The sequence below is a fragment of the Haliotis cracherodii genome, unplaced genomic scaffold (genome assembly GCF_022045235.1).
Source record: "Haliotis cracherodii isolate W230 unplaced genomic scaffold, xgHalCrac1.p SCAF_2, whole genome shotgun sequence".
Classification (NCBI taxonomy): Eukaryota; Metazoa; Mollusca; class Gastropoda; order Lepetellida; family Haliotidae; genus Haliotis; species Haliotis cracherodii.
The window spans coordinates 43,025,573-43,053,248 of record NW_027266275.1 but is presented as its reverse complement, the minus strand read 5'-3'; the positions used below and the strand labels follow the sequence as shown (position 1 = coordinate 43,053,248).

At 41.5% G+C, this 27,676-nt stretch overlaps 1 protein-coding gene across 2 annotated transcripts in view; it reads right to left on the bottom strand.

The window, feature by feature from the left end:
* LOC139468129 (dual 3',5'-cyclic-AMP and -GMP phosphodiesterase 11-like) overlaps positions 1–27,676 on the bottom strand; it is a 154,654-nt gene that overhangs the window by 10,829 nt on the left and 116,149 nt on the right. For both annotated transcript variants that reach the window (XM_071249890.1, XM_071249891.1), the window contains 12 exons: positions 20,171–20,241; positions 19,427–19,490; positions 15,957–16,004; positions 13,688–13,831; positions 8,131–8,274; positions 7,575–7,721; positions 7,252–7,359; positions 7,029–7,138; positions 3,029–3,116; positions 993–1,093; positions 350–427; positions 19–82 (listed from right to left, as the gene is read on the bottom strand). In XM_071249890.1, coding sequence (XP_071105991.1) covers positions 19–82; positions 350–427; positions 993–1,093; positions 3,029–3,116; positions 7,029–7,138; positions 7,252–7,359; positions 7,575–7,721; positions 8,131–8,274; positions 13,688–13,831; positions 15,957–16,004; positions 19,427–19,490; positions 20,171–20,241 — 1,167 coding nt within the window. The remainder of the gene's footprint in view (positions 1–18; positions 83–349; positions 428–992; positions 1,094–3,028; positions 3,117–7,028; positions 7,139–7,251; positions 7,360–7,574; positions 7,722–8,130; positions 8,275–13,687; positions 13,832–15,956; positions 16,005–19,426; positions 19,491–20,170; positions 20,242–27,676) is intronic.

Below are 27,676 nucleotides of genomic sequence, written 5' to 3'. Positions count from 1 at the left end.
GGGGAATTATACTCTTACCTTCCTCTGCACCTCCCATGGTTTGGCAATGGCTGCAACATCTGAGGCAGTCATCATCATTGACCTGAAGCACACAAAACCTGTACTGTAAACTCAATGATTTAGAATACAGTACAGACACTACAGATGTGTAGAACGACATAACTTTTTTTCTGGTGTACAATGTTTATGTTCAGAGGTGGGAAACAATTTGCCCCATTTGAAACAGCTAGTCTATCTAAATCTAAGCTCCTAGCATTGGCCCAGTTAGTGATACTTGCTACCAACAAGTTGGGTACCACAGTATGCTATATGGTGTAGTCACTGAAGGACATAACAACACAGGACATACCTCAGTAAATCTCTATGCCCATCATTGTTCCAGTCAGCTTTGTCAGTCTTCACCAGCTCAAAGAATTGTCCGCGATACCTGAAGAGTGATAGGTATATATATATATATATATATATATAGCTTAAGAAAATGCAAAGTGTTATATGGCGGTACATGGTCACAACTCAGATGAAGCTAAAACACAGTGGTTGCAAAGAGCAGGTGGAGGGGTGACTGGATTCAGCAAGCTTGACTACTGAGGATTTCTCGGGCTTTGGCCATGTCATTGAGGAACAGGTTACACAGTCATGGTGTTTCATTAGATAAGTCATTTGTCTGACATATGCCTCTGTTCACCCAGCAATGAATGGGTAGGTTGAGACGGTAATGTGAATGCCAACCTTCTGGCGCCTTAATAGGCAGCTTCAGCTGTACACTCACCAGGAAGCTGAGAATGAGAATCCATTGATAGGGTAAAATTGTGCAGCAGCATCAGCATGCTTTAGGGAATGAATATGTCACAGATAAATATGTAATAAAAACACTGTTTATTACATGTGAACACAATAATGTATATGCATTTCATATGTCTATATTATAGTAGTACATGAAATAAAGTGCAAGTTCTCTTCACCTACCTGAATTAAAGAGGCATGCTGCTTACCTGAAGTAAAGAGCCAGGTCTGTTGATAGTATAGCACTCTCCAACATCTGAAGGATTTCTTCATACTCATTTTGTGATACATTACACAGAATATCATTACCCTGAAACAGAGAAACACTGGATGGTAAACAGGTAATGACTTACAAAATCTGAAGCACTGATCTGACAGCACACATACTCAACAGTATTCACATCACACAAACACTTTTTCTATTCTCAAATAGTACTTTACAAAAGTACCTTAACAAAAGTCAGTTATCATCTTCACCAGTTTATTCATCTATATCTCGTATATAGCAGATTTGTGGCAAGGAAAAAAATCTGCATTTCATGGTACATTCAACACAATACTTCTGCAAACTGTATTGCGACAAAGTACATTCCCCCAATAACAGAATAGCTACAAAGCATATTTCCCAACTACTGTATTGCTACACTGTATATTCCCCCCACAACTGTATTGCTACACTGTATATTCCCCCAACAACTGTATTGCTACACTGATATTCCCCCCACAACTGTATTGCTACACTGTATATTCCCCCAACAACTGTATTGCTACACTGTATATTCCCCCAACAACTGTATTGCTACACTGTATATTCCCCCAACAACTGTATTGCTACACTGTATATTCCCCCAACAACTGTATTGCTACACTGTATATTCCCCCACAACTGTATTGCTACACTGTATATTCCCCCAACAACTGTATTGCTACACTGATATTCCCCCCACAACTGTATTGCTACACTGTATATTCCCCCAACAACTGTATTGCTACACTGATATTCCCCCCACAATTGTATTGCTACACAGTATATTCCCCCTATATTGTATTGCTACACTGTATATTCCCCCGACAACTGAATTGCTACACTGATATTCCCCCCACAATTGTATTGCTACACAGTATATTCCCCCTATATTGTATTGCTACACTGTATATTCCCCCTATATTGTATTGCTACACTGTATATTCCCCCACTACTGTATTGCTACTCTGAATATTCCCCCAATACTGTATTGCTACACTGTATATTCCCCCTATATTGTATTGCTACACTGTATATTCCCCACTACTGTATTGCTACACTGAATATTCCCCCAATACTGTATTGCTACACTGTATATTCCCCCAACAACTGTATTGCTACACTGTATATTCCCCCTATATTGTATTGCTACACTGTATATTGGCCCACTACTGTATTGCTACATAGAATATTGGCCCACTACTGTATTGCTACACTGTATATTCCCCAACAACTGTATTGCTACACTGTATATTCTCCCCACAACTGTATTGCTACATAGAATATTCCCCCACTACTGTATTGCTACACTGTATATTCCCCCACTACTGTATTGCTACACAGTACATTCCCCCACCACTACTGTATTGCTACACTGTATATTCCCCCACTACTGTATTGCTACACAGTACATTCCCCCACCACTACTGTATTGCTACACTGTATATTCCCCCACTACTGTATTGTTACACTGAATATTCTCCCACTACTGTATTGCTACACTGAATATTCCCCCACTACTGTATTGCTACACTGTATATTCCCCAATTACTGTATTGCTACACTGTATATTCCCCCACTACTGTATTGCTACACAGTACATTCCCCCACCACTACTGTATTGCTACACAGTACATTTCCCCACCACTACTGTATTGTTACACTGTATATTCCCCCACTACTGTATTGCTACACTGTATATTCCTCCACTACTGTATTGCTACACAGTACATTCCCCCACTACTGTATTGCTACACTGTATACCCCCCTCACACTGTATTGCTACAAAGTACATTCTCCCACAACTGTATTCCCCCACACATCAAGATAAGTTATATAATCAACAAGATATTTTATGACAGTGCCAATAACTTATTATACTCCAAACAATAAATTGGAGGTTTAGGTCACTGTACATTAAGTAACAGGCAATAAAGGCACTCAACAACATGCCTTCCATCTATGTGAGATGTTCATGTGTGAAGACATGTTGTGTGTTACCTTTGTTGTAAGAATCATGATGCACTGATCAAAGTGATGGTGCTCCAGGGTTGAGGTAGTGTACAGTTCCGCCAGAGGTGTGTTCACTCTGCAATACAGCCAAAAATTCAAATCACAATTCCTCTTGTCACTAAATGGCGTGGCATGGCGTGGCGTGACTTGGCAACGACTAGTGTTGTGTGGGTGTGGGTGTGGGTGTGGGTGTGGGTGTGGGTGTGAACTTGTGTTTTGTGGTGTCTCCATCACAGGTGGACAGAGAGTGTCTGTATGTACCATATGTTCCAGTTCCCTTCCTAGTGCAGACACCTGCCCATGCCGTCAAACCAGTTCAGACAGACGAGGATGTAGTCAGACGGGATGCACATGGTCACCCAGTGGTGCACCATGGAGGTCAGGAAATTTACAATAAATTTAATGGTGACAACGGCTGTTCCTGGCCTCAGTGGCTGTTCGCACATGTGTGGGGGAGGTTGTCATGCTCAAGTGGAGTGACCTTCACATTGTACCTTCACCTATAAACGTTAAAGCTTTGTTCCAAATGCTACATGAACATCCGGACCGTGGTTTTGTAGACACTCTTGTTGACGAATTCATGTTTGGATTAACGACAGGCATTGAAACTATTCTGTCTAAAACAGTGGTGTGCAACAACAACAAGACGGCTAGAAAAGATCCAGAGGTTGTCAGTGTATTGCTCAAAGCTGAGTGCGTCAAACATTACGCCATTGGGCTGTTCAACATGTCGCTGTTTACACCTTTCAGAATCAACCCTCTAGAAATCGCAGAAAGTAAATGCTTTCAAAAGAAAAGACTCATTGTCGATCTGTCTGCATCACACAACGACGAAGAAAGCAGTATCAACAGCTTGATCCATAAGGTTCTCTATGTCATATGTTAAACTGGACGATGCAATTGACCTTATTCAGCAATTAGGTGTGAACTCTTGGATGTGTGAATTTGACCCTGAGAATGCCTTTGAGCAAGTACCCATTCATCCTTCTTTATGGCATTTACATGACGTGCAGTGGGATAATGAGATGTAGCTCTTCACACATTAAGTTTTCGGGTGTAGATCTAGCCCTAAGATATTTGATTACTTGTCAACAGCAATCTGCTAGATTGCTGGGAATGTGTACAGGGTGGAACAATGACACTGATGGCTACAGAACTATGACAACTGTGTGCAGGGTGTTTGACAGTTTAGAGTCCCTTTGTCTCAAAGGAAAACCTTAGGCCAAACACTGTTTGGAATATTTGGGCATTACCCTAGACTCTGCATTGATGCAGGCTCGTTTTCCTCAAAACAAAGTAAACCAAATTTGTGAAGAGATTAGAGAGTATCTAAAATGAAAGTTTTCCACTAAAAGGTAATTACTATCATATCTTTGCCACATTCAGTTTGCATCAAGAGTGATTCCTCCAGGAAGGTCCTTTGTGTCACAGTTAATTCTGTTATCCACTTCCGTCAAACAACTCTCGCACTACATGCATCTCAATCAAGACACAGGAGCTGAATTATTAGTGTGGCTACAATTTCTTTCCCAGTGGAATCGGACACATAGTTGGAAGCAGATAGTAACCTATTCACAGATGTGTCAAGCACTATGGGTTTTGGAGGCTACTATCAAGGGCAATGGTTTAGCTCCTGTTGACAGTCTGACTTGCTCAGCCCAAATACGTTTCACCATATGCCAGGCTCCCTACCAAAGTCCCAACTTTCAGGGAGGTCTTCCGGGTCTACAAGCCGGTGAGAACACATTTTGGTCGGAAGCCATATCAAGATCTATCTATCAAGTCTATCAGTCTGGCTTCCATGCTATTAAACACTCCCTAGCAGCTTATGATTTATGCTGGGAACCTTGTTGGTAGCCAGCTTTAACGGAATAGGTGCTGATCGATTCCGTGACCTATTGTCATTCCGTACTCCGCGTGGCATATACTACATCAAGACCTACCTTGCTGGGATATGTTTCTTCTACATAAGGGCAGGTAGCAGCAATCCCCTTTGTTCTAGGGCAGGTATCTCATGGCCCAGATTGGAATATATCCTGAAGGGCATCAAAAGGCACCTACTTATCACAGTGGGCATCCTAACCAACCTTTGTGAGTCCATACACGAGGGTTGTTTTTCTCATTTTGTGAACAGCCTGATGCAGGCTGTAGTTTTACTTTACTAGCCTTCTTCGGCTTCCTTCGATGAGGGGAATTCACAGTTAGGACCAGTTTTGACTGTGACAGCAACCTGTGTGTCGAGGACATTGTGCAAGCTGATGATAAGGCATTCATGGAACTCATTCTCAGGTCTTCCAAAACTGACCCATACCGGACGGGAGTCAGGATAGTTGTTTTTGACAATGATCGCTTTAAACCTGTACAGGCTATGTCTTACTATTGCCATCCTAGGGCCAAAGTCAGTTGTTTACATCCAGCTTTGTTTGTGACACCCGAGGGCTATCCTCTCACAAGGAAATTCTTCTTACTTCATTGTTTTTTAAACAAGTAAAAATTTCAATGGCCATTCTTTTTGTATCGAGGCAGCTACCAAAACTGCCACTATCACTGTAGATGATCATCTCATCCAAACATTGGGTCTATGGTCCTCTATGGTACACACACGGTACATTCATGCCTCTTCAGCTACTTTGAAAAATTGTGCAGCTCGCTCTGTGCAATCTGTAACATTTTATCTTTCGGGTGTCACGTGGCATCAGTGTTCAATTGCCAAATTAGCCTGACAAATTTAAATTGACCTTGAAGCCTCCTTTGGGCAAGCTTGATGCTATCTTGCCACCCAAAAGACTTTATTCTATTGTATATTTTGACTGTTACCGTGTGTACTATAACATGTAGTTATGTACAATTTGCATATTAGGTCACTTTAACATTCTGTACACTTCATTTGTATTTACAATGTTCCATTGGAGGAGGGGGGAGGAGGGGGGGGGGAGGAAAGGTGCAACAGTGGCGTTAAGGTAAGGGGGTACCATACCTGGCTCACCTTACTGTATGCATTGTAAGTAATGGGGGATTCACCCTTGGCTTACTTACCGTCCCGTTATTGGATGGGCCAGTAATGGGCAGCACTATCTGCCTGGCTTACGGCACTCAGGTCTTCCAAAACTGAATAGTGGGTTACTAAAATCATCGGTTATTAAGTAAGGGGGGCTTCGCCCTTGACATTGAATGGGCTAGCAATGGGCACCTCATTGGCCTGGCATACCTAGCCTACTCCAGCCTTATTTGCCATAATCATATCAGTAGAATAGATGTATGTACCTTGTTAATATTTCAATTTATATGAAGTCTACCTATCACAAGCATTTGGGGTGCAACGGCCAGTATGACTGCCTACAGCTTCAGTCAATGATAGATGTAGGCATTGCACCTCCAATTTGCCATCCTTAATAAATCACATTATTTTAAACCCATCTTAATTGTTTTTGTGGGCATAAAGACAACTATGTAGAAGCAATACCTCCAATAATGATGGTAGAATGACTAAAGATAGGTAATGCAGAGAGTAAACACAGGGATTGCTGCACCCAAGCCAGGCTGGCAATGAGGCTGAGTCCATGCTCCCCAAATACTTTACCTAATCTTACCTAGGCGTACCCAGATAAGAATTAATTTTTCTTTTTGAAATTTAGAAATTAGCTAATAAACACAAAATTGTGACTGAAAAATTTGAACTTGCACACAGAGGAAAGAAGTGATGATTCACACTGTGTGCAAAGGCTTCTGCATGAGGTATGGTTTACCTCACAACTGGTTAGGATGGCTGACAGTGAAATGGATCTGCTGAAAATCTAGAGATTTTTTTGGTATGATGTTAGCCAAATTGCAGTTATTATGGCTATGACATAACAATGTTAGGGTATTCGAAGGAATTATATACAACTTATTCATACCCTGACTATAATTTAAGATATATACAACTTATTCATACCATGACAATAATCAAGACATATACAACTATGTGGATATGCAAACAAAATCATACTTGAGCTGAAACTGGTTGTTTGTCCCTCGATGATCAAGGTCATGACAAAGACATCCAACCATCAATGCCAAGCGTTCTGACTCTGTCAACACATTGTCCATTCCACCTAGCTGCAACATAGACCATCAGTAAGAAGTCATAAACCTCAGAAATGTCAGTTCAGCAGAATGGAGAGTGTATGAAACTCGCACAATCAGTGCAATGTGTGTGAATGGTAACTCACCTTTAGCATGCTGAACATTGTTTGAGCTACATTGAACGCATGTCGCCAGTTGTGATATGTAACATTTCGGTAGTTTTTCTTCACACTCAGTAGCCACCGACAGAGGATCTGGAGGGCACAATAAAGGAAGGGAAGATCATCCCATATAACAGGCCAAACAGTTCCATAATGTAAGCTAAAAATGACAAAAATACACACCAGAAACCAAGAGTTCTATAATGCATAAAGCTGAAAAGCCTGAAGTACATGGTGAGTAATCGTTTTGTCAGTTTATGAAAGAAGAAAGAGTGTACTTCCATTGCTGATTGATGGAGACAGCTCACCTCATAGTTAATGCTGAAGACGTCCAAGAGCTCCAGGTCTGTGAACATTCTGATGGTGGCTTTGAGCGTGTCATCATCATCCAGCAGAAAATCATTGAACTTATAGTCCAACAAGTTATAATGGGTTGAAGATGGAATGGACAGTTTCTGAAATGATAGCATGTTATTTCATATCAGCTGGAATATTGCCAAAAAGAACACATTGGGTTGACAGTTACCTGTGTGTCACTGTTTTCCAGTGCAACTAGGACCAAACTCATTATTTTAGGACCAAACAAATAATTAGCTTCCATAGGCTGCTTGTGCACACTTCAAATAAATGTAACTGAAGCCAGTAGCCCGAAAGCCTTGACAGGATTGTAGCCATTGGGAGCTGAACACTAATCTTTTACCCATGTTCACATACCAACATCAGTTGCACAAAATTTATCAAAGCGTATTCTCATACCAATTCGATTTGCTTGTAAGCAAACAACCCTTATTCATGGGGCACTAACAATGTGAAATTTGGTTAAAATCCATGAATTTGTTGCTACCTAACATTACTGACACCCACCCTGAGTCTGTGAGCTTCTTCAATGGGAGCAATGGCATGGTAGGACAACACTTCCAGAGCCACCCTTTGTTTGGCCATTGCTCGTAGTGCTGTCTCGTACATCTGTGTGTTGTTAATACCCATGCCACAGAAGATAGAGAATGCCTAAAATAGATAACATATCATCATTTGTGTGTCACGTCAGGTGGTGTGTGTTGTAGGTACAGATAATGATTCAGTGTGTCAGGTGGCGTGTGTTGTAGGTACAGATAATGATTCAGTGTGTCATGTCGCGTTTGTTGTAGGTACAGATAATGATTCAGTGTGTCAGGTGGTGTGTGTTGTAGGTGCAGATAATGATTCAGTGTGTCAGGTGGTGTGTGTTGTAGGTACAGATAATGATTCAGTGTGTCAGGCGGTGTGTGTTGTAGGTACAGATAATGATTCAGTGTGTCAGGTGGTGTGTGTTGTAGGTACAGATAATGATTCAGTGTGTCATGTGGTGTGTGTTGGAGGTACAGATAATGATTCAGTGTGTCAGGTGATGTGTGTTGTAGGTACAGATACTGATTCAGTGTGTCAGGTGGTGTGTGTTGTAGGTACAGATAATGATTCAGTGTGTCAGGCGGTGTGTGTTGTAGGTACAGATAATGATTCAGTGTGTCATGTGGTGTGTGTTGTAGGTACAGATAATGATTCAGTGTGTCATGTGGTGTGTGTTGGAGGTACAGATAATGATTCAGTGTGTCATGTCGCGTGTGTTGTAGGTACAGATAATGATTCAGTGTGTCATGTGGCGTGTGTTGTAGGTACAGATAATGATTCAGTGTGTCATGTCGCGTGTGTTGTAGGTACAGATAATGATTCAGTGTGTCATGTCGCGTGTGTTGTAGGTACAGATAATGATTCAGTGTGTCAGGTGGTGTGTGTTGTAGGTACAGATAATGATTCAGTGTGTCAGGTGGTGTGTGTTGTAGGTACAGATAATGATTCAGTGTGTCATGTGGCGTGTGTTGTAGGTACAGATAATGATTCAGTGTGTCATGTGGCGTGTGTTGTAGGTACAGATAATGATTCAGTGTGTCATGCGGTGTGTGTTGTAGGTACAGATAATGATTCAGTGTGTCATGTTGCGTGTGTTGTAGGTACAGATAATGATTCAGTGTGTCAGGTGGTGTGTGTTGTAGGTACAGATAATGATTCAGTGTGTCATGTGGTGTGTGTTGTAGGTACAGATAATGATTCAGTGTGTCATGTGGCGTGTGTTGTAGGTACAGATAATGATTCAGTGTGTCATGTGGTGTGTGTTGTAGGTACAGATAATGATTCAGTGTGTCATGTGGTGTGTGTTGGAGGTACAGATAATGATTCAGTGTGTCATGTCGCGTGTGTTGGAGGTACAGATAATGATTCAGTGTGTCATGTGGTGTGTGTTGTAGGTACAGATAATGATTCAGTGTGTCATGTGGTGTGTGTTGTAGGTACAGATAATGATTCAGTGTGTCATGTGGTGTGTGTTGTAGGTACAGATAATGATTCAGTGTGTCATGTGGTGTGTGTTGTAGGTACAGATAATGATTCAGTGTGTCATGTGGCGTGTGTTGTAGGTACAGATAATGATTCAGTGTGTCATGTGGTGTGTGTTGTAGGTACAGATAATGATTCAGTGTGTCATGTCGCGTGTGTTGTAGGTACAGATAATGATTCAGTGTGTCAGGTGGCGTGTGTTGTAGGTACAGATAATGATTCAGTGTGTCATGTGGCGTGTGTTGTAGGTACAGATAATGATTCAGTGTGTCAGGTGGTGTGTGTTGTAGGTACAGATAATGATTCAGTGTGTCATGTGGCGTGTGTTGTAGGTACAGATAATGATTCAGTGTGTCATGTGTTGTAGGTACAGATAATGATTCAGTGTGTCATGTGGCGTGTGTTGTAGGTACAGATAATGATTCAGTGTGTCATGTGGCGTGTGTTGTAGGTACAGATAATGATTCAGTGTGTCATGTGGTGTGTGTTGTAGGTACAGATAATGATTCAGTGTGTCATGTCGCGTGTGTTGTAGGTACAGATAATGATTCAGTGTGTCATGTCGCGTGTGTTGTAGGTACAGATAATGATTCAGTGTGTCAGGTGGTGTGTGTTGTAGGTACAGATAATGATTCAGAGTGTCATGTGGTGTGTGTTGTAGGTACAGATTATGATTCAGTGTGTCATGTGGCGTGTGTTGTAGGTACAGATAATGATTCAGTGTGTCATGTGGCGTGTGTTGTAGGTACAGATAATGATTCAGTGTGTCATGTCGCGTGTGTTGTAGGTACAGATAATGATTCAGTGTGTCATGTCGCGTGTGTTGTAGGTACAGATAATGATTCAGTGTGTCAGGTGGTGTGTGTTGTAGGTACAGATAATGATTCAGTGTGTCAGGTGGTGTGTGTTGTAGGTACAGATAATGATTCAGTGTGTCATGTGGTGTGTGTTGTAGGTACAGATAATGATTCAGTGTGTCATGTCGCGTGTGTTGTAGGTACAGATAATGATTCAGTGTGTCAGGTGGTGTGTGTTGTAGGTACAGATAATGATTCAGTGTGTCAGGTGGCGTGTGTTGTAGGTACAGATAATGATTCAGTGTGTCATGTGGCGTGTGTTGTAGGTACAGATAATGATTCAGTGTGTCATGTGGTGTGTGTTGTAGGTACAGATAATGATTCAGTGTGTCAGGTGGTGTGTGTTGTAGGTACAGATAATGATTCAGTGTGTCATGTGGTGTGTGTTGTAGGTACAGATAATGATTCAGTGTGTCATGTGGCGTGTGTTGTAGGTACAGATAATGATTCAGTGTGTCATGTGGTGTGTGTTGTAGGTACAGATAATGATTCAGTGTGTCATGTGGTGTGTGTTGGAGGTACAGATAATGATTCAGTGTGTCATGTCGCGTGTGTTGGAGGTACAGATAATGATTCAGTGTGTCATGTGGTGTGTGTTGTAGGTACAGATAATGATTCAGTGTGTCATGTGGTGTGTGTTGTAGGTACAGATAATGATTCAGTGTGTCATGTGGCGTGTGTTGTAGGTACAGATAATGATTCAGTGTGTCATGTGGTGTGTGTTGTAGGTACAGATAATGATTCAGTGTGTCATGTCGCGTGTGTTGTAGGTACAGATAATGATTCAGTGTGTCAGGTGGCGTGTGTTGTAGGTACAGATAATGATTCAGTGTGTCATGTGGCGTGTGTTGTAGGTACAGATAATGATTCAGTGTGTCAGGTGGTGTGTGTTGTAGGTACAGATAATGATTCAGTGTGTCATGTGGCGTGTGTTGTAGGTACAGATAATGATTCAGTGTGTCATGTGTTGTAGGTACAGATAATGATTCAGTGTGTCATGTGGCGTGTGTTGTAGGTACAGATAATGATTCAGTGTGTCATGTGGCGTGTGTTGTAGGTACAGATAATGATTCAGTGTGTCATGTGGTGTGTGTTGTAGGTACAGATAATGATTCAGTGTGTCATGTCGCGTGTGTTGTAGGTACAGATAATGATTCAGTGTGTCATGTCGCGTGTGTTGTAGGTACAGATAATGATTCAGTGTGTCAGGTGGTGTGTGTTGTAGGTACAGATAATGATTCAGAGTGTCATGTCGCGTGTGTTGTAGGTACAGATTATGATTCAGTGTGTCATGTGGCGTGTGTTGTAGGTACAGATAATGATTCAGTGTGTCATGTGGCGTGTGTTGTAGGTACAGATAATGATTCAGTGTGTCATGTCGCGTGTGTTGTAGGTACAGATAATGATTCAGTGTGTCATGTCGCGTGTGTTGTAGGTACAGATAATGATTCAGTGTGTCAGGTGGTGTGTGTTGTAGGTACAGATAATGATTCAGTGTGTCAGGTGGTGTGTGTTGTAGGTACAGATAATGATTCAGTGTGTCATGTGGTGTGTGTTGTAGGTACAGATAATGATTCAGTGTGTCATGTCGCGTGTGTTGTAGGTACAGATAATGATTCAGTGTGTCAGGTGGTGTGTGTTGTAGGTACAGATAATGATTCAGTGTGTCAGGTGGCGTGTGTTGTAGGTACAGATAATGATTCAGTGTGTCATGTGGCGTGTGTTGTAGGTACAGATAATGATTCAGTGTGTCATGTGGTGTGTGTTGTAGGTACAGATAATGATTCAGAGTGTCATGTGGTGTGTGTTGTAGGTACAGATAATGATTCAGTGTGTCATGTCGCGTGTGTTGTAGGTACAGATAATGATTCAGTGTGTCATGTCGCGTGTGTTGTAGGTACAGATAATGATTCAGTGTGTCATGCGGTGTGTGTTGTAGGTACAGATAATGATTCAGTGTGTCATGTGGCGTGTGTTGTAGGTACAGATAATGATTCAGTGTGTCATGTGGTGTGTGTTGTAGGTACAGATAATGATTCAGTGTGTCATGTCGCGTGTGTTGTAGGTACAGATAATGATTCAGTGTGTCATGTCGCGTGTGTTGTAGGTACAGATAATGATTCAGTGTGTCATGTCGCGTGTGTTGTAGGTACAGATAATGATTCAGTGTGTCATGTGGCGTGTGTTGTAGGTACAGATAATGATTCAGTGTGTCATGTGGTGTGTGTTGTAGGTACAGATAATGATTCAGAGTGTCATGTGGTGTGTGTTGTAGGTACAGATAATGATTCAGTGTGTCATGTCGCGTGTGTTGTAGGTACAGATAATGATTCAGTGTGTCATGTGGTGTGTGTTGTAGGTACAGATAATGATTCAGTGTGTCATGCGGTGTGTGTTGTAGGTACAGATAATGATTCAGTGTGTCATGTGGCGTGTGTTGTAGGTACAGATAGTGATTCAGTGTGTCATGTGGTGTGTGTTGTAGGTACAGATAATGATTCAGTGTGTCATGTGGTGTGTGTTGTAGGTACAGATAATGATTCAGTGTGTCATGGCCACGACTGACCCCACACCCAACATGGCCACGACTGACCACACATCCCACATGGCCAGGACTGACCACACATCCCACATGGCCATGTCTGACCACACACCCAACATGGCCAGGACTGACCACACATGCAACATGCCAGGACTGACCACACATCCCACATGGCCATGTCTGACCACACACCCCACATGGCCATGACTGACCCCACACCCAACATGGCCAGGACTGACCCCACACCCAACATGGCCAGGACTGACCCCACACCCAACATGGCCAGGACTGACCACACATGCAACATGCCAGGACTGACCACACACTGTGGCAATTGATCATGTCACAAATGGGGGAATTTGCCGCAAATATAAATTATGGAGAAAAAATAGGTTAATTTGCATATATCCTTGGCATAATTCGTGGAAACAGGCCTTTTGAGTTTATTTCAGGACTTTGGATGTTCAAACAACTGTAAGGATTGTTTGAAAAAGACCCTATACATTCTATTTCATTTTGGGTACTTGGACTATTATAGCCATTTTAATCATTTGATATATACTGTGTTTTTTTTATTTCTTAGTCTAGTCCGATGGAGAATGCAAAGCTCAGTTTTTGACCATATTTTGTTCTTCAGATCAACACCTCTTACCTCAAACAAGTTTTCATCATTTTTGTTGAAAGTTGTTTGGTCAAGTTTGTTGATGAGCTGACTAACACCAATAACTTTTCCACATGCATTTTTGATTGGCATGCATAATATACAGCGTGTCCGGAAACCTGAGTCAACATCCACCTGCAACACAAAGCATTCTCATCAATATATGCTCATCAATAATGTCATCCACTCCTGCATCATATGCTCAGCTAAATACATCATCAAAAATAACTTATCATTTTTTTAACCTCACTGAATGCTACATTGAATTACATATATCTGTGTTGAAACAGCACAAAAACATCATCCGAAACCAGACTCAATGGGGATACAATGACGTATCAGTACCCCATGATAATGATAACAGGTGACTTACATGAGGCCATAATTAATGTGTTACCTGGTCCATTGTTTGTGGGTAACAGGTGACAGATATGAGGCCGTAATGTGTCACCTTATCCATTGTTTGTGGGTAACAGGTGACAGATATGAGGCCATAATGTGTTACCTGATCCATTGTTTATGGGTAACAGGTGACAGATGTGAGGCCATAATGTGTTACCTGATCCATTGTTTGTGGGTAACAGGTGACAGATGTGAGGCCGTAATGTGTCACCTGGTCCATGGTTTGTGGGTAACAGGTGACAGATATGAGGCCGTAATGTGTTACCTGGTCCATTGTTTGTGGGTAACAGGTGACAGATATGAGGCCGTAATGTGTCACCTGGTCCATTGTTTGTGGGTAACAGGTGACAGATATGAGGCCGTAATGTGTCACCTGGTCCACTGTTTGTGGGTAACAGGTGACAGATATGAGGCCGTAATGTGTTACCTGATCCATTGTTTGTGGGTAATAGGTGACAGATGTGAGGCCTTAATGTGTTACCTGATCCATGGTTTGTGGGTAACAGGTGACAGATATGAGGCCGTAATGTGTTACCTGATCCAATGTTTGTGGGTAACAGGTGACAGATGTGAGGCCGTAATGTGTCACCTGGTCCATTGCTTGTGGGTAACAGGTGACAGATGTGAGGCCGTAATGTGTTACCTGATCCATTGTTTGTGGGTAATAGGTGACAGATGTGAGGCCTTAATGTGTTACCTGATCCATGGTTTGTGGGTAACAGGTGACAGATATGAGGCCGTAATGTGTTACCTGATCCATGGTTTGTGGGTAACAGGTGACAGATATGAGGCCGTAATGTGTTACCTGGTCCATTAGGTCCAACCTACAATGACTGATGGACAACCTACAATGAAGGACAGATGGACAACATACAATGAAGGACAGATGGACAACCTACAATGAAGGACTGATGGACAACCTACAATGACTGACTTTTCACTAGAGTCATACCATCTGAATATCACTAGGCTTTACTATATGTCAGATTCATACCATCTGAATATCACTAGGCTTTACTATATGTCAGAGTCATACCATCGGAATATCACTAGGCTTTACTATATGTCAGAGTCATACCATCGGAATATCACTAGGCTTTACTATATGCCAGAGTCATGCCATCTGAATATCACTAGGCTTTACTATATGTCAGAGTCATACCATCGGAATATCACTAGGCTTTACTATATGTCAGAGTCATACCATCGGAATATCACTAGGCTTTACTATATGCCAGAGTCATACCATCGGAATATCACTAGGCTTTACTATATGCCAGAGTCATACCATCGGAATATCACTAGGCTTTACTATATGCCAGAGTCATGCCATCGGAATATCACTAGGCTTTACTATATGCCAGAGTCATGCCATCGGAATATCACTAGGCTTTACTATATGCCAGAGTCATGCCATCGGAATATCACTAGGCTTTACTATATGCCAGAGTCATACCATCGGAATATCACTAGGCTTTACTATATGCCAGAGTCATGCCATCGGAATATCACTAGGCTTTACTATATGCCAGAGTCATGCCATCGGAATATCACTAGGCTTTACTATATGCCAGAGTCATGCCATCGGAATATCACTAGGCTTTACTATATGCCAGAGTCATACCATCGGAATATCACTAGGCTTTACTATATGCCAGAGTCATACCATCGGAATATCACTAGGCTTTACTATATGCCAGAGTCATACCATCGGAATATCACTAGGCTTTACTATATGCCAGAGTCATACCATCGGAATATCACTAGGCTTTACTATATGTCAGAGTCATACCATCGGAATATCACTAGGCTTTACTATATGTCAGAGTCATGACATTCTGTGATGGGATATACTTACTGACAGATCAAACTTGTCATCTGAGTATGCATCAGGAATATTCAGAGGCTGTAAGGAAATGAAAATCATTACAGCTTCCTACCAACATATTTTTCTTCTTGCTTTTGCATTTCTCTGTGTTTGGTCTATACATAGTGTTTATTTTTCATTATTTCAGCTAAAATATATATATCACCATTTTACCACTCCGTAAGTACTCAACCATGAAGTCACAATAACATCCCCTCACCTCCATATATGGTCACTGTCTCCTATAACAATACCCCCTCACCTCCATATATGGTCACTGTCTCCTATAACAACACCCCTTGCCTCCATACATGGTCACTGTCTGCTACAGCAACACCCCCTCACCTCCATACATGGTCACTGTCTGCTACAACACCCCCTCACCTCCATACATGGTCACTGTCTGCTACAACAACACCCCCTTGCCTCCATACATGGTCACTGTCTCCTATAACAATAACCCCTCACCTCCATATATGGTCACTGTCTCCTATAACAATAACCCCTCACCTCCATATATGGTCACTGTCTCCTATAACAATACCCACTCACCACCATACATGGTCACTGTCTCCTATAACAATACCCCCTCACCACCATACATGGTCACTGTCTGCTACAACACCCCCTCACCTCCATATATGGTCACTGTCCCCTATAACAATAACCCCTCACCTCCATATATGGTCACTGTCGCCTATAACAATACCCCCTCACCTCCATATATGGTCACTTTCTCCTATAACAATACCCCCTCACCAACATACATGGTCAGTCTCCTCCTATAACTACTCCCTCACCTCCATATATGGTCACTGTCTCCTATAACAACACCCCTTGCCTCCATACATGGTCACTGTCTGCTACAACAACCCCTCACCTCCATATATGGTCACTGTCTCCTATAACAATAACCCCTCACCTCCATATATGGTCACTGTCGCCTATAACAATACTCCCTCACCTCCATATATGGTCACTGTCTCCTCTAACAATACCCCCTCACCACCATACATGGTCACTGTCTCCTATAACAATACCCCCTCGCCACCATACATGGTCACTGTCTGCTACAACACCCCCTCACCTCCATACATGGTCACTGTCTGCTACAACAACACCCCCTCGCCTCCATACATGGTCACTATCTGCTACAACCAGGGGTCCGGAAAATTTAAAATCCCAATCGGACATTTGCATTTAGGCCACGCCCCCTTCAAATAGCGTATTTTAGTACGACTTTTCACACACATTACAAGTTGTTACGTATTCATAATATGATGAATTATGAATTGTTTCAATTTAAATTGTTTAATTCACCAGACAATTAATAAAAAATAATATAATTTTAGATATACATGGAAAACATATGTTTGTTTCTGTTATAATAACGATCTGTTAACATAGTAAACGGTCTAATTAATATTCATGAGTTATATTCATGAGTCTGCTCAAGTGTACGCGTTGTAACATTTGGATCGAGACTATTATCCCATATTTGGTTATCACGTGACCTCACGGGAAAAGATTTTTTTAAACTAAAGATTATTTAAAAACAAGACAGATAATATAATCACAAATACTAAAATATCGTTGATAGCAATAGTTATTTGTATACTTTTTTCATCTGTACTTATTTGACCATAAAAAAAATTAATATCGATCGTCACAGAAAGCAAAATGGCGGTCAATCAAGATTCAATATACGACTAGCTACTGAAAACAATAAAATCTGCAAATCCTCATTGTATGTCAACCAAGTGAAAGTCGTTAGCCATGACTTACAAAATGATCGTCCAGACTTTGAGGGTTTGGCAGATCCGCTCGACTGATCTGCATCGGTCGACTGGCTGTCGTCACGCTTTCGCTTCTTGTCTGAGGTTACGTATCGTAGCATTGTGAGGATAATGAGGTACATCGATGATGCAAGGTATTTATGTACAGTTGTAAATACCTTTCACTCAAATTCACAAGATGTTCGCAGTAATTAATCCTCGATTAATCAGTGTCAACTCAGTTTATTGCCTATTACAGTGATTATCATGTAGGTACGATGTATTTACAGCAATCAAAACAAACAAAGCTTGTCAGTGTAGATAATCTTCATTGTGTTACAACTGCAGACAGAAACTGCTCAGTCCTAACTGTTGATCATGTCCGGTCAAAATTTAAGAATGTCCGGACTAACTTTTTAAAATGTCCGGACAGAAAAATTTAAATGTCCGGTAAGCAATATTTTAAATTAGACATTTGAGATTCCCAATCAGACATGTCTGGCGCATATGACGGTTTCCGGACCCCTGGCTACAACACCCCCTCGCCTCCATACATGGTCACTGTCTGCTACAACAACACCCCCTCACCACCATACATGGTCACTGTCTGCTACAACAACACCCCCTCGCCTCCATACATGGTCACTGTCTGCTACAACACCCCCTCGCCTCCATACATGGTCACTGTCTGCCACAACACCCCCTCGCCTCCATACATGGTCACTGTCTGCTACAACAACACCCCCTCGCCTCCATACATGGTCACTGTCTGCTACAACACCCCCTCACCTCCATACATGGTCACTGTCTGCTACAACACCCCCTCGCCTCCATACATGGTCACTGTCTGCTACAACAACACCCCCTCGCCTCCGTACATGGTCACTGTCTGCTACAACACCCCCTCGCCTCCATACATGGTCACTGTCTGCTACAACACCCCCTCGCCTCCATACATGGTCACTGTCTGCTACAACACCCCCTCGCCTCCATACATGGTCACTGTCTGCTACAACAACACCCCCTCGCCTCCATACATGGTCACTGTCTGCCACAACACCCCCTCGCCTCCATACATGGTCACTGTCTGCTACAACAACACCCCCTCGCCTCCATACATGGTCACTGTCTGCTACAACACCCCCTCACCTCCATACATGGTCACTGTCTGCTACAACACCCCCTCGCCTCCATACATGGTCACTGTCTGCTACAACAACACCCCCTCGCCTCCATACATGGTCACTGTCTGCTACAACACCCCCTCGCCTCCATACATGGTCACTGTCTGCTACAACACCCCCTCGCCTCCATACATGGTCACTGTCTGCTACAACACCCCCTCACCTCCATACATGGTCACTGTCTGCTACAACACCCCCTCGCCTCCATACATGGTCACTGTCTGCATGTGGAGTTCATACTTACCTCATGTGTAGTTCATTCATCTTATAGTGAGTCCACACACTTACCATTTTAGGGAATATTAATATTATTCATAACCATATATATTGTTCATAACCAGCATTATAAGGGATGTTTCTTTGCCTCATGGAACATGCAATACTGGGACAGTTATCATGGTACAACATTTATGGTACAACATTTATACTAAGTTATAAATGTTGTACCATGATACACACATAACATAAGGAACATGTATCTAGCAGCTTAGAGAAAACTTACCTCCCCAGTTGCTGCCACATATCCAGTAATTCCTATATTGATAGGGAACCTTGGCTCCTGTGGACTGAAACAATTTCAAACAGTGGGCTAGCTGCATACTTTGACTTCCTGTAGCTCTCATTAACAGAAGTTTCAGGTTTGTCCATGATAAATATTATAGCTAAAATGGATAGAATTATCATTAAACTGCCCGTATGTTGTCAAAAATGAGTGGGCCACTGTAACTTGATAACCTGAAAAATAGAGTTACCCTTATATAATTGCCATGGTTCTACAGTGGGCCACCTGCATGTACTTATTTTAACTAGTTGCATATACGGATAGCTTACAGAAAAAGTAAAACAACTCCATTCAATGGTAATTTTTAGTCAGAAGGGAAACTATATACATGTCAACATTTCATAATAAAACTGCACATTTGTTGTTGCACACTGGTGATGCTTAATGAACATACAACAGTGCTCATTTACTTTCCAAACATCAAGCTAAAGAAAAGTACCAACATTTGTAAGTTGACATGACCTATTTGATGCTGTTATTCAATCACATCATTCCTTCATACTATATCAATGAATTATAACATACTGTTCCTAAATTTCAAAAGAGGACTGGTTTAATTAATATCAGGACATATTTTAGGCCAATAGCACTCAATTTAACTTGGTGACTCACTCATTTTAAGATTTACAGTGTTCCTGGATTTCATTCTTGACCTGATCTTGAGTACACTCTGTCAACACTCACCCCTCTCTGTTATAGGTGTCATCATTGTCAAAGTCACTAGCTTGGAGATCAAAGACTTGAGAAAATATACCCTGTAACAGAGAGCACATCAACAAATCACCTTCCACATCAGCTGCAGGGAAGTTGTTCCTCACATGGCACCAAGAACCTCTGTCATGGATTTAATGCTACCAAGATTGAACATAGTGGTGATCTCTGTGTTGAAACTATCCCTGAAGTTCATGGTCCCCAATATGGCTTTACATGGACCCCAGACACTGACATGACGACAACGTTATGCTGACATCATCCCAAACAGACCCTCAGACAATATACATGTCACAAGGTGTGACAGTGATGATAAGTATGGTTATTGCAAGAGCATTAGGTGTGTGACAGTGATGCAACATGCACTGAACCATCAGAGTGACAACAATGCTGCTGGTGTCATGCATCCAGGAAAACATAGTAGCCATCCACTCTCACATTCGTTATTGTCTCAGGACTTGATGCTGCAAGAGGAAATCAATCCCAACTCCCTGTCATATGATAAACATAAGCTAATAGAGTGAGTTATCCAAACTAACCTCACAATAACCAAACCCTTAAAGGCACATACCTTGCAGAGGTGAAATGGCCAAACAAGACTGGATGCTGGGGTGCAACCATCTTGGATGCTGACATGTAACCCACAGATGTAAGTCACCATGTATCTTCCTCTGCATAACACATTATCATACCTCCATGTCAGAATGTTGAGATCTGATTGGTTCACGTGATCTTGATAAAATACTATGTATCACGTCTGGGAGGGAAATAAATTTCTTAGCGGGAGAATTAATCCCTTATACCCCACCACGAAGAAAACAGGCTGCATGAGCATTTCCGTTTGAGAGAATAAGTCCCTTATGTCATGTGACATAGTACAAATTAGTTAGTGCATAGAAAATACTACACTCATGAGTGTGGTATTTTAGTTATTACCCATGTTAAATATGTATGTAAGTGTATATACATAACTTTTGTTCATTGACAGACCAACTGAAACAGGTTGCACAATCTGGTTGTGCATGAATATTGATATGTGCCCAAATATGGGCATTGTTGACATTCCTATGCATACACATTAACAACATGCGCCTGCAGTTGTGTTTGCAAACATAACAGCACCAACGCTCAAGATCCTTTTAGAAGAATTTCTTCAACTTATGAGAACTCAAGGGCCATGTTGTTAGTACGCAGGACACCTATAAGAAAATTTTAAAAGTCACATTAGCGCTGCGCTTTGTACATCGGACCAACAGTCAGTTACTCGCACTGCCGGGGTCCCCTCTGTGCATTCAAAATAGTTTGGCTTCCTTGATCTATCAGCTGAATTTATATCATGTCCGTACCATTTTGGAAGAGGGAAATCAGAGTGTTCGCCAAAGACATTCATGTTTACTGTACCACCCTTTACTGAAGACGTGAAAATCAACACGCTCAAGTCTGCTTGCATGTCAGTGACACCTTCGAATGAAGGGCAAGGTCACCACCGGAATAAGAAAAGACAACCATGATCTATTCAGCGTTTTACGCTTGAGATAGGGAATGTTATTGTTCACCATTGGGATATTTTCGGCCACATAATCAGAAATCAGGCACACTTCTACGGAGTTTTCGAATGATTTGTATCGAAAATATTCACTTTTAGTGACCTGGTTGTGAACAAACAACTCCCGAAACAGTGCCAAAAAATACGCTTCGAAGAGGACACTGATGGCACAACCTGATCATCCCAAGTAAGTTTTGATATCTGTCCAGATAGTTTAAACTGACTTCATTTCACCACACTTATCCTTTTACGTTAAATCAACTTTGAAGTTGCGAAAGTAGTCGGGTGCATCACGCTCATTGGACCCTTGATCTATTGAACGGTTGTCGTACATTGTAAATGGATATAGCACAAATATATAATGTCCTACATCCTAATCTACTCAACTGTTTAAACACTGCTTCATACCTGTAAATGGTGTATTCTCAGGAAGATGACAATCTGAAATTCAGGTACAGTGATCCCTCGCTACAACGCTACCTTCGGAGTCCAAATAATTGATGAGCGTTATAGATGATCAGCAGTTTAATGAAGGTTGAGTCGTAGGTGGTAGATGACCAACGAAACAGTATACATGTACATGCTCTGCCTACCTAACACGATCTACGTTGCACGTTTCTGAGTTTCCAAAATGATTAGAATAGGAGTTATCTATGATTCATAGTGTAAAAAAAGATTTATCAAGTATTTACATGCACTTTAAAAAAACAACACATCGTATCCTTTCAGGTGAATAAGCAGGTAGATCTATAACAAACTTGGTCAATAAAAGTATGAAATTTGATATAAAACATCACCAGACATAAGATTACTGTGTGTATTTTCTCGTAAACTAAGACGAAAAAAGCAATCAGCTGTGCACATGTTTCCTCCCAATCTACCGGTGATACAGTTAAAACATACCCAGGGATACCACTTTAAAGAGTTTTGATGCAATGGTCGGAAAAAATATTATTTTATCAGGAATAATATATTCCAATATCGTGTTATTTTAGTTGCAGCTTCCACCATATATACTTAAAATTATAAGAACCACAAGCATAGCACTTTGGTACAGATTGTATGCAGGATATTTTTTGACGTATGGAACGATTCTGACCAGTCATCGTATGGACTTCCCGTGCTACATGTATTTTGATTGCGAAAAGGTTATGTTGACATTTAATAGTCAAACTGCCTCTAATATGACTTTTAGCGAGTCATGGGGTATGGCATTTATGATATTTGTATCCATTCTCCTGCAACTAAAGTTCGTTTCAAGGCGTCAATAGCGGTAATCTGACCGTGACTGCTGTTAATAACGTTGAGTTGTGCGATCTACCGATCAATTTTGAAGGGCGCAATAACGAGGGAACACTGTATCGCAGAAAGGCGACATGAGGTGTGCTTTCAAGTTTGTTGACACATGCTTTCTCCGCTCTTTCTTCCTTTGAATTTCCTTAATGCCAGTCAACAGAATAAACACAAAAAGTATCTGTTGTTCTTAGGAAAACACTATGTATTGTTTTTAGCGGAAGTACACTACTCAGCGCTAATAAGCGTTGCTATTTGGTGTGTGACTGGATTAATGTAAGGTTGGATTAAGGTGAGGATTCTCCGTAAATTGTTTGATAGGCATTACTTAGAAGTTGACGGTGACAAGGTATTCTCCTGTAAACCTGTCAGAAGACATTTTCTTTATATATAAATCCATTGATGCTTGAGAGGAGGGGGGTGTCGCATTCATATTGAGTCGCATTTATGGCTGGGGGTCAGCGGTCGCATTGTTTTGGAGATGCATTAATTTCATGATTTACAGTATCTAGTATTGCATTGACTAGGCCAAAAATAATCATTCATGGAGACTGGAGAATGTTTCAGACCTTTGAATAGATTCATGTAAATTAAAGAAATGTTGACTGATAAATTCATGGACATTATGGTATAACACATGATACATATCACCTAGTCAGTGGTATGTGAACACATTGAATGACAGATCTGCAAACTGAAGACGTATCCTTTCTACATCGTACTATGTAATTGGCAGCAAGGTCTGTTAATTCTACCACTGATACATATGTAATGTGACATAATAAACATGGAGGTAAACATGGACATCAAACATGGAGGGTTAATGTTTATTTGGTCGACATGATCATAAAATTGACAGATAAATGTTTCGAGCATTGTTAAGTCTTGTTGACAAATGGATTTCGTCTTCTCTTTGGCTTCAGTGCAAGGGTGTGTTACAGATGTTATTGTACCTTCATCAAGCACATGAACAAATCTTCAAGTCACCCTCAAGTAAAAAACTGAGTAAGAGTAGATCCAGTTGACATGCAGTCATGAGTCGCTAGTCGCTAGTCACTAGTCACACCACAGGATCCAGTTGACATGCAATCATGAGTCACTAGTCGTTAGTCACTAGTCGAACCACAGGATCCAGTTGACATGCAATCATGAGTCGCTAGTCACTAGTCGCACCACAGGATCCAGTTGACATGCAATCATGAGTCACTAGTCGCTAGTCACTAGTCGCACCACAGGATCCAGTTGACATGCAATCATGAGTCACTAGTCGCTAGTCACTAGTCGCACCACAGGATCCAGTTGACATGCAATCATGAGTCACTAGTCACTAGTCACACCACAGGATCCAGTTGACATGCAATCATGAGTCACTAGTCACTAGTCACACAACAGGATCCAGTTGACATGCAATCATGAGTCGCTAGTCACTAGTGGCACCACAGGATCCAGTTGACATGCAATCATGAGTCGCTAGTCGCTAGTCACTAGTCGCACCACAGGATCCAGTTGACATGCAATCATGAGTCGCTAGTCACTAGTCGCACCACAGGATCCAGTTGACATGCAATCATGAGTCACTAGTCACTAGTCACTAGTCGCACCACAGGATCCAGTTGACATGCAATCATGAGTCACTAGTCACACCACAGGATCCAGTTGACATGCAATCATGAGTCACTAGTCACTAGTCACTACTTGCACCACAGGATCCAGTTGACATGCAATCATGAGTCACTAGTCACTAGTCATTAGTCGCACCACAGGATCCAGTTGACATGCAATCATGAGTCGCTAGTCGCTAGTCACTAGTCGCACCACAGGATCCAGTTGACATGCAATCATGAGTCACTAGTCGCTAGTCACTAGTCACACTACAGGATCTAGTTGACATGCAATCAGGAGTCACTAGTCGCTAGTCACTAGTCACACCACAGGATCTAGTTGACATGCAATCATGAGTCACTAGTCGCTAGTCACTACTCGCACCACAGGATCCTGTAACTGTTTTCATTGCCACTTGTCCCACTGCGAGGTATGTACCAAAGGATTTGGCCAATATGTTCCCACTGCGAAGTATGTACCAAAGGATTTGGCCAATATGTTCCCACTGCGAAGTATGTAACAAAGGATTTGGCCAATATGTTCCCATTGCGAGGTATGTACCAAAGGATTTGGCCATCATGAAGACAGCTTAGATAATTCATTGAAAAAAGAGCTACTCTTAAACCTTCAAGTAACACATCAGTAAGTGCGGTTAGAAGGCAAGTGACACATATCACTCATATGTCTTCACTTTTTTACACAGGTTATTCATAATTTAAGAAATGAGGAAAATCTGTACAAATCTGTACGAAAGTTATCCGATATGCTCATACGAACCAGACTTAGACTCCATGTTTGAGACATATAAACACTAAATATATACAAAGGCAAGGGTCAAATGTGTGAGTCTGATTTTAGAGGCTTTCAGAAAACATTGTTCTACAAGTGTTGATTAATAAGTTCTGAACTCACATAGAAGGGATTGCTTAATAGCGAAATATTTTGTTGTTGACACTACATGATGTCATAGATGTATATAATCATACAAACTTGATCAAATTATTTCGCTTAGACAAGTCAGTAAAATAATCTGAGATCTTTGACTTTTGGAAAATGTTCAAACTTGAGGAATATGCCATCGATGATCAAGTACTTGAAGAAAAATAGGCTTAACACCGACAAACATTGATGGTGGTAGAGTACAACCTAGGGAATAAAGAGGGGGGCAGCAGGGTTGAAGCATGGCAGGGAGAGCCTTGAAGATGAGCCCTGTCCTGGAAGGCCTGTCACGTCACAGACTCCACGACATGGATATGACCTACATGCTAATGACTGAACATATTGCTAGCTCAGTAGGCATTTCCCAGGAAAGAGTACATTCCATTATCACACAAACTTTGGCAACAAAGAAAGTATCAGCTCGTTGGGTTCCAAAGCTTCTGACATATAATAAAAAATGCACCAGGCAAAACACATCTTTTGATAATCTAGCTCTGAAGTGGCCAGAAAAAGTTCTTGCAATGGATGAAATCAGGGTTCACCTCTTCCAGCCTGAACCCAAATACCAATCAAAGCAATGGAAGCATTTGACATCGCCACCACCAAAGAATGCAAAGACTGACCCATCATATGGAAAGGTTGTGGCCTCTGTGTCCTGGGATGCCAAGGGTGTCATCATAGTGGACTATTTCCTAAAGGCCAAACAACAAACGGAGCATATCATGCTGCACATCGGAGGCAATTATGGGATGAAATTAAGACTAAGAGACGTGCACAAGTCCGTCATTGGATATCATCCACAAATGTGTGCATTAAAACTCCTTCAGCACCCACCTTATTCCTGATCAGGCTCTGTCAGACTTTTATCTGTTCTTAAATATGAAGAAAGCTCTAGCCGGAACCCATTTTGACACAAACAAAGACATCATAGCAGCTGTGGAGAACTTTTCAGACATCCAATCGAAGGACTTTTACTAAACTGGGATAAGATCCTTCACACATCTTTGGCAAAAGTGGATCAATGAGGAAGGGGATTAGGTTGAAAACTAAATCACTGTAATGTGTTTTGGTCAAGTCTTTCTATGTGAGGCTCATGACGTATCAATGATGGTATGAAGGGGAGATACCTCTTCATTGGTAATATTTTCATACAACTTATCACAGTGAAACTGATGTAAAGGGCATCAATGAATGAAGACCAGTTCTAACTTGGATCTTCATGGGTGATGAGGATAAAAGTATCATTCTACTCTTAGCAGAACATAAACATTGGGTCCTGTCTCCAAGACTATATATACTTCTAGTGAAACGAGCTCCTCCTTGCAGTGATAATCATGTTTATCATACAATGGGTAGGTTTCTCGGCAGGATAAAGCCAACGGATAAAAACGATATCCGTTGGGGTCATATGCGGATAGAGATGCAAATATCAAAGGTCAAGTAGGGACTACTTTCACTGTTTATAAACAAACATGGCGTGGTCCTTGTCATTCGGTGATCGAGTCAGAATTAACCATCGGGAATCTGGATAAACTACAGGGATAATTGCTATCATTATCAAAAGAACAGTCTTATATACTGAAAATCAGTGTCGAACTGTGACGTAGCTAAGGCATTTTATAAGTTTTGGCAACTTTGGAGACATAAATTTCGAAAACTTTTTCCGAGGGCACTAGGCCTAGCCAAGAGGGATCAGTAACCATATCTGTGCTTGTAGACCTCTGCGGCTTGAAACCTTTTTCACAAATTAAAATAGTTGGATTTGGACGAAATATGTTTCAATTGTTACCTTGTTTTGTTTTGTCGCTGTGTGTACATCTGATTGCACTTCTTAACATTATGACAGGACAGGCCGACTGTTAACAACATCTGAATGTGTCCGTGATGTCTCAGACAAGTGTTAGAGTAGCTTCCCTGTGACAAAGGGCAGTTACTCTAGCGGGGAGACCGATGGATTGCCGCGAAATGCAAGTGAAAAACAATTGTTGTTTTGCGTATATGTTGCTTCGCCACTGTATAAGAAACAGATTTCAGTTGGAACTATATTGGCTACTGTCACTGTCCGACTGACACATCACTTACCCTGTGACGTAATAAAT